Genomic DNA, 8,709 nt, shown 5'->3' with positions numbered 1-8,709 from the left:
CACAACACCCCCCCCCACCCACCCTCCCTCCCTCCCTCCCTCCCACCCTCCCGAGTGATTCAAGCCAGGGGGAGAGAGAGAAGGGCGGGGGGGGGGGGGGGGGCAAGAGAGGCTGTGGAGAATGAATCAGGATCGGTACCAGAAGCATGACGTATGAAGACAGAGAGGGTGAGGTGGGGGGGGGGTTGGATCTTGTGTATGTGTGTGTGTGTGTGTGGGGGGGGGGCAGACAGTGTAGTTAGGAATGAGTAGAGAGGAGAGGGGAGAGGGGAGAGGGGATACACAACTGGAGACCAGGTAAAAAGTACGTTTAGACTGTTTTTCGGGGTTTTCTTCTGAAAAACACGGAATGCTTGTTGGAAAACTAAATGAAATCAAAGCTGTGAGTGCGAGCAGCAGCGAGGAGCGTGGCAGCAGGTTTGGACCGCTGTGGCGGGAGCACTCAGCGTCACTTCATCTTACATCCACACTGCATACTTCTCCAACCTGAAATATTAGCCAGCGCATGAAATCCATTTAACAGCTGAACAGCTCGACGGTGCCCTGGATAACCTGGCCCCGCGGAGAGCAGACAAAATAAACAAAAGGTACCGCTGATATTAAAGATGACCTCTCTTCTTTCACAGATCAAAACATAACATGTTTGAATTGAACATGCATTCCATAACGTTTTGAGCCGTTCAGTCGTTTAGTACAGGATACAAGAAAAGAATGTACTCATGATGTACTGTTGCTAGTATTCGGTCGTTGAATGCTACGTATGCTGCTATCCATTTGTACGCTACGCCCGTCCGTACGGGTCCTAAGGTGTAAACCTCACAGCTTTCTTGCGGCATTTCACGGAGGAACGCCCGCTTTTGGTCGGTCCCCCTCGTAGTTCTGAGAGTAGAGTGAGTTCAGCGAGGCTGCGCCCGTCAAGAGATGTACTTTCTTTGTATTTGTGCCACGTTGGTCGTTTTAATGTTGATTTAAATGCTCTTACACACTTGATTACATTGCTACTTTATTCCAGTCACCAATGTACGCACTGCACGGTCTTGCTGTGCGTGCGATACAATGTAAAGTTGTGTTGTTTGTTTTGGAGCTGGTTTGCTAAAGAGGCTAATGTAACAATAACAACGACGAGCCAATGAGCAACGCCATAAGTGCTGCAAGCCAGGAAATGACGTCACGTTCTCGCTAGAGCAGGACGGACGTACTGGCGTACCGTACCACTGGGGAGCAGCATTACTCTGCTGCTAGAGACGTGTACCATCATCCTGCAGCGTCACCAGGTACCTACGTCGGACACCAGCGCGGAGGCCTGGTCGCGGGCCGGGATGGGACCACGCTTCTCGAAGCGCTTCAGACGCTCGTGGATCTATGGTGACGATGAGGGGGTCATGAAGAGGTCACCACAATGGTCCCACTGCGGACCGCTGGGGTCTGTAGGCTCATCGTCTGTAGACGGACTTTAACTCTGCCTGCGTGCTTCTCTCTCAGAGGACATTGTTATTATATTATATAGTTATTATATTATTATAGTGACTGCTACTGACACTACTACGCTGACTAATAACCTGCTACTAGAGCTATTATATTACTATGTACAATTACCAAAAATACAACATTATTAGACTACTATCACTATTCCAGCTACTCACAACTTCTACCACTAATACTTTGGCTTCAGCTCATTATAATCATCGTCGTTATCAACATCACTATCATCATCTTAAATCATTTTTAAGAAAATATGGAATAAATGTTTCTAAATCATATAGCAGGACAAGAAATCCAGTATAATGGCATCTTTAACCTATGGGCTCCATCGGGGCCTTCGGTTGAACTCTTAGAACATGCTCGCTGGATGAAGGCCCAAAACTACCTTGAAGAGAAGATGTAGTTTCTTCTCCATCAGCATGCTGTGGAGGAAGCGGTGGTCCTCCTGTCTGTCTGCATGAGGCTCTGTTCCGGACATCACTGAGGACAGCAGACTGCATACGCCTGGGGAACAGACACGCACGCACGCGCACGCACGCACACACACACACACACACACAGGGAGTAGTCCACCTGTCTCTGTGTGTTACTGAAGGAAGGAGAGGTCTGGAGATGACAAAGCGAGGGCAGGACCACGTCTGAGGGGTGTCGTGCAAAGCCAGGGTGTGGCAAACGTGTGGGTGGGGAGGGCTCTGATGAATGGGGAACCTAGAGTTGAGCTGTATTAGTAATAAGCGCCATGTCAGTCATGGAGTTGTAATATTAGTCGTGTACTGTAATCAACAAGGTCAGAGGGGGCAGGTAGCAAAGCCGATCTCATGTTGCCTCGCCACAACGTGCCACAGAATGCACATACCTCTGTGTTCGGTTCGACTAAGCATTCTCACACTGGAAAAGAAATTTGATGAAGTTAAAATAAAGCGATAATACTAATAGGGTTACTTTGCATAATTGTGGGCTCTATTGATGCTTAATATAGCAACGATAGAGGCCTGCATGTCGTATATTTTAAAGAGCGAGTCTTTTGTGGAAATACTGCCCCCTGTTGGCGTCAGAGGCAAAGGTGTATAACCATTTAATAAGTCAAAAGGATGACGTTTAAATTTTTCCCTTCCATGAAGAGAAAAGCAAAAATCTACACAGTGAGGACCTTTCTTTTGACAGCCACATATGTAATGAAAGCCCCACAATAAATGATACAAAAAAGTTGACAACACAAAGGAATATTATTTTATGGTTTATTCTAATTCAATCCATGCCCCACATGAATGGGATTCAACTAGTCGTAAGAAATGTATTCGTTTTCAAACCATGAATCCTTGTTATGAAAAACAGTAATTTTGGCATACAATTATTCTTAAATTATCTACAGAAAGAATAGGCCTAGAACCATGTCTATATTATTAATGAATGCAAACGAATACGTTTTAACCAGTGGAGATATCTGCTCTGCTCAGCATCGTCAACCACAACAGCAACGACCTCCTAGTGAACACAAATGTTTTATCAAGAGAATAAAAGTTGAAGAAGATGGAAATGTACCTGAAGTATAACCCTGCCTTCTGGTTGGCCGTTATTCTTCAATGAACCAGAGATGTGCTTCATTTCCTATCCCGTGTCCGCTGTAAAGGGTGAGGCAGAGTGACTGCTGGACGGGTCAGACGCTCCCATACGAGAGCTGTGTGTCAGCTCTGACCTAGATGAGGCACGCAGACAATCAATACACTCATCATGGACATAGACCAGTGGTGCTCACTTTGTAAATGAAGAAAACAATATGGGACGTTGACATAATATGGCCTATATAATGTCAGGTAGACAGTTCCTAAGCAAACAAAAAAGTGTTCAAGCAGTTTAATGAACAGCATTAGTGTGTTCTTCAGAGGGAAATGTACAGGTAAGGGTTAATGGATGGTTGGATGAATGGATCAATGGATGGATGGATGGCCTCTAGCAAGTGCATCTAACATTGAGGAATGGAGGGTAGTGTGAAAGGAGGTAACTGATGGAGGTAGTGTGCGAGAGGCCTTAAGGCCCATTCACACCCTGCAGTGAATACGGATAGGGAAGCTTTCGTCCGGTCCCGGCGGTCGTCTGGTCCGTCAGTGAGTCCGTCGCCTCTGAGCTCACGAATGCGGACGAACCGGAGCACTCCCACCGGAGAGCGAGGCGGCAGTAGAGGCAGAAGTCAACCAATCGTGAAAATAGAGAGAGTAGCAGCCCTATAATATCTGATATGTATATATATATTGTATTTAACGTTTTATACTTATATTATACTATATACCTGACCTGCTTTGGCAATGCAAATGTATATTTGTATGTATATAGAGTGTCTTTTTAATTTATTTTATTGTTATTATTACTATTCTTTATTTTTTTATTTTTGGAATATCTTATTGTGTTGGACCACTAGCTTTATTGTTTACCGTTTATCGTTTATTATTTGTAAATATCGTGCGCACTGAAAACCAAGAAAAATTCCTCATATGTGAAAATGTATTTGGCAATAAAACCTATTCTGATTCAGATTCAGATTCAGATTCAGATTCAGATATTTCTCATGACTGGCGTTTTGGATTGTCTGTGCCGTTAAAATAGCATTTATAATCGTTTACTACTTTAACGGCACAGACAATCCAAAAAGCCAGTCGAAACTAGATGGAAAATGTGTGTAATTCAAAACGTGACACAGCTTTTACTTCTCCACCAGCTACAGAGTCTGTTATGTACGATCATTCATAAACCCCGTGTTATTCCCCGTAGACATTTGACCGAGGGAACCGGGAGCCTCGGAGGCGGGACTTATTCTCCAGAGGTCTATGACCAGAAACCCTGCTTGATGGCATCTGAAGCTAAAGAAGAATTAGAAACCTTGTCTTAAGGAGGACTTTCCGTCTAAGTTAATTGTTATATATTATATGTATATATATAATATAGTATATTATATATATTATATATGTGGAAGTGCCAAAGTGACTCAGAACTTGCCGCAAAGCAGGACATCTGGTAGTGACGTCATCATCTTTTTGAACAGATTTTTAGAACAGATAAGTGAACTTAAATGCAATATTCAGCTGAGTGTATTATCTTACCCCCCCCCCCCTTTTGAATGTGACTTTCAAATTACTTGACAAAATTAATGTGTTTTTTTTAATGGTAAAGAGCTTCCAAAACATCTGCCAATGCTCTTAACAACCCACAAGGTCGAAATTGAAAAGGTCAATTTGTACAAATACCTGGGTTTTATTATTGACGAAAAATTGTCTTTTAAACTACATATTGAAAAACTCGTCTCCAAATTGAAAATTAAATTAGGTTTCTTTTTTAGAAATCAGAAATCATGCTTCACACTGCAGGCCAATAAACTAGAGATGTGTCACAGATGTTGGTAGCCAGGGCTAGAGTTAGGGGAAAAGGCCCTCTGCCTGGAACACTGCAGAACAGCACCTGCAGCTGTCAGAGCTCGTACCTCAGGAGGATTCAAAGTAATGCTGAAGGACAGGGAAGATGGTTCTCTCGGCTTGTAACTGCTTCGTACATTTCTATTTTGATAACGGCCAGGTGTATTCATTTAGTCTGTCGCGGTGTATTTATTTTTACTTGAACTGTACTCACTTTTTATTTTCATACATAGTCGTGTCCCTGAATCTTGTACTGTACATTGACTGGTGCTGAGTGTGGTTTGTGAGGACTGTATTGCCGCTTTTCCACCGCCAGTACCTACTCGACTCGACTCGACTCGACTCGACTCGCCACGCCTTATTTGCGTTTCCATTGGCAAAAAAAGTACCTGGTACCTAGTACCGGGTACTTTTTTTTAGTACTACCTCCGTCGAGGTTCCATGCCAGCGGAGTAGGTACTTTTGTGTGACGTAAACAGGCTGCTGGTAACTGATTGGCCAGCGGCTGTAAATGGGAATATTCACTCAAGTTAAGTTGTGTCCGGCGTGGTTGGAGTCCACGAACCCGCTCCCGAGGGGGACACTGATCAGCGTTTCGCCGTGTGTGTCGCTCCTTTCCCGGGGCTAGTTAGGCTGCGCGTCGTTATGTGTGTCGGGCGTGGTTGTGTGTGTCCGGCGTGGCTGGAGTCCACGGACCGGCGTTTCGCTGTTTCGTTTCAGTGTCGTTCCTTTCCTATAGGGCTCGAGTTTCGCCTCTATCAACGTTACCGTATGACAACAATAGACGCGCAGTCATTGCGCTTTTTATTTTATTTTATTTTATTTCCCATCATAACCTTTCCCGGGAATCAGGAAATAGTCTTGATCAGATTCAGATTTCCCGGGAATCGCGTCTCCCGTGATTAAAACCTAATGACGACCCGCCCATGGTGGAGAGGTTCTTTTCTACGACCCGCCCACATTGAAGAGGTACTTTTTTAGATGGAAACGCAACCAAACCGAGTTGAGTCGAGGCGAGTCGAGTCGAGTCGAGTTGGTACTGGCGGTGGAAAAGCGGCATATGTGACTGTTGATTGTGTTTATTTTATCTTGGTGCTGCTTTCTTGGCCGGGTCATTCTCGTGAAAGAGATTTTAATCTCAATGAATTTCTACCTGGTTAAATAAAGGATTGATTGATTGATTGACAGAGATGTGTTACCGCAACCAGTTCAGAAACAGGAAGTTACCAGAGTGTCAGTTCTCTTCCTAGAGACAAAGTGGTGGATTTCATGATTCTTTTCCTTGATTCAGTTTGCGTCGGTCAGTTCGCCAAGAAGAATCGTTCAGAATCGTTTGTTCAGTCGCGTTTTCGGTAGCAGTGAATCATGGAATGCACAGTTCTCAGCTGAGTCGGTCAGACTCAGCTCCTCCCTCGTTCTCAAACGATCTTGCAAACGGTCATCAATCAACACCCAACATTACAACTAAGTTCCTTTCAGCTGAGGAGCGCTTCGTGTTCGGAATCGGGATGCTGTTGCCCGGGCCAGTCCCTCTTCACCACTCTGCTGACTTAACACAGTGAACAGTGAGTCAGCGAGTGGGAGTCGAGTCTGGGAGAACGAACGATAGAGACGAACGAAAGAGAACTGAAATGGGAATCAGGTCGGTTCGTTCTTGTTAAAGAGTCGTTCCTTCGAACTGATTCGGTTTCAAACGACCCATCACTATTACATATTCTCTGGTCAGTCATACAAAACTAACTTAGCCTACTTTTGCAAATTCACCTTTTTTTTTTCTCTCTTCATACTTTTTGCTTGTTTTGCAACCAGTATTAAATTGCCTTGTCGAAAACAGAAACAGCAACACATATTCTAAGGTCATTAATTTGAATCGTGCTACACGTATATGCCTTATAGTTTATCAATTGGTATTTATGTTGTGACAAAGGTTAACACAAAACCATCACTGGTAGTATGTGTAAAACAATAGGTATATTCCATCAACCTTAAAAATCACAATTTCCTAAAAAGTTGATTTTGAAATTGTTTTATTTTTGAGGCCCATCAGGTAAGCATATCAATCATTCTATACAGTATGCTAGTTACACAGAAATACATAGGTCCAGGCTACTAAACACTATGCTTAACTACAAATTAGTTCATCACTTGTCAGGATTTGACCTTTTCACTATAGAGATTACAAGTGATTGATTTACACTTATTCAAACACATGCCCAAATTTAAAAAGTTTGTAAGAATAGAACAACATTTCTTAACACGTTATTAGGAAGTTATTGAGGAATTGCAGTAAAGAATATTCTTAGGAACTTTGTAGAAACTCTTCTTCAGAAATGTAGAAAGGCAGAAACATCCTTAGCCTACTATACCGACAGCGTTATACTATTGTTTCTCTTTCTTCTATCAAATGTAATTATTGTAAGTCGCTTTGGATAAAAGCATCTGCTAAATGCCCTAAATGTAATCTAAATGCAAACGCAGCATATAGTCTCCGGATAATGAACAGGACTTCATTATCTGGAGATACCTTAGCGTATCTGGCCCCAGGTTTCTAGAGTGCATGCAGACCCACAGATCAGATGAAATACAGTGCAGCGGTAGACAACAGCAGGAGGATGAAGCTTGATCCGATGCTATTGCTGGTGTTCCACAAGTTACACAAATCGCCTTCGCAGCAAGCTCTGGTCCCCAAGGCCCCGCCGAAGGCCCCATTCAAGGCCCCGCCCACGGCACACACAGCGCTGGATTGACATCCCTTGTTCAAGGTTTCCCCTGCAAAACAAGATAGTATTATTCTTTTTTTTTTAATATTATTTCTTTCAACAACAAGTCTGGCTATTTCAATATCCGTTTGATAATACAGTAATGTTACAACTTATGATCTTAAGAACACAAATCAAAGAGTGCGTATTGTGAATACTTCCAGAATTATTTTTTTTAAAGAAAAGAAGAAGGGTTACCAGAGCTGGTGTAGCAGCGGTCCATGAGTAAGGGACATTCAACAGTTTTAAGGCAGGAGAGGACGTTTCCAGAGGTACACGAGAAGCATGTTAATCCCCCAACTACACAGAAACACATTGTCAATACATAGGCACTAGGCAGGGATGGAAGCCTTTCCCCCCCCACAGGACGGATTAAACAAAATAACATAAAAATGAGTTTGTTTTGTCAAGGTCTAAAGGGTATTCTTACCGGTTGATATTGTCAAAGAAAGAACGAAGAAAATGCCAACGAATCCCATCGTGTTAGCAGATGATAGATGAGAGCACTAGTGGAAGACTTATGGTGTGTTCCAGAAGCCAACATGTGGTAGAAAACGCCCAATTCCTACAAAAACGGAACTTAAAAAACCGCAGATGGGGGAATGGGGAAATGGTAGCAACATTCATTCAACTAATAGCCCTTTTTCATGCATTTCCTGTTTTCACAAATTCCTGATACCTTTCACAGTTGTAATTATAAGTGTATTTAGTCAATACCAGTCTAATGTTGACATATAAGCTGAATTGAAATGTTCACATCCTTTCTAGGGTCACCAGGACTAGGCCACACCCTATATGTTGACTGAAATAATCACTTTTTCCATGTTTTTCATGTTTTCACAACCTTCTTATACCTTTCACAATTTATATTATGTGTTTACTCTATCAATACCAGTCTGATGTTGACATGTAAGATGAATTGAACATTCCCATCCTTTCTTGGGTCACCAGGACAGGCCAGGGCTGTTGTGATAAAGCTGTGTTCCTCTTTCTTCAGGGACAGAGGGGTATGGGGGTTCCTGTTTCTACGAGGTATTCGTTCCTCTTTGGGGTGATGCAGCAGT

At 43.1% G+C, this 8,709-nt stretch overlaps 1 protein-coding gene and 1 long non-coding RNA gene across 2 annotated transcripts in view; both read right to left on the bottom strand.

Annotated features, from left to right (window-relative positions):
* The window catches only part of LOC311360715 (MAGUK p55 subfamily member 7-like), a gene marked incomplete at both ends in the record, with an annotated part of 28,582 nt that extends 26,219 nt beyond the window's left edge, over window positions 1-2,363 (bottom strand). The window contains 3 exons of the mRNA XM_084480818.1: window positions 1,283-1,360; window positions 1,868-1,986; window positions 2,339-2,363. Coding sequence (XP_084336944.1) covers window positions 1,283-1,360; window positions 1,868-1,986; window positions 2,339-2,363 — 222 coding nt within the window. The remainder of the gene's footprint in view (window positions 1-1,282; window positions 1,361-1,867; window positions 1,987-2,338) is intronic.
* A 4,533-nt stretch (window positions 2,364-6,896) lies between these two features.
* Window positions 6,897-8,190, bottom strand: LOC311360642. Its single transcript, XR_014638462.1, has 3 exons — window positions 8,076-8,190; window positions 7,844-7,945; window positions 6,897-7,655 (listed from the first exon to the last, which is right to left on the bottom strand). It is a non-coding gene; the product is annotated as an uncharacterized lncRNA (long non-coding RNA).
* Between the last annotated feature and the right edge of the window lie 519 nt (window positions 8,191-8,709).

The sequence above is a fragment of the Micromesistius poutassou genome, assembly GCF_964030765.1.
Source record: "Micromesistius poutassou genome assembly, chromosome: 16".
Classification (NCBI taxonomy): Eukaryota; Metazoa; Chordata; class Actinopteri; order Gadiformes; family Gadidae; genus Micromesistius; species Micromesistius poutassou.
Note: the sequence above shows the minus strand (reverse complement) of the source record. Positions and strands in the feature narration are given on the sequence as shown.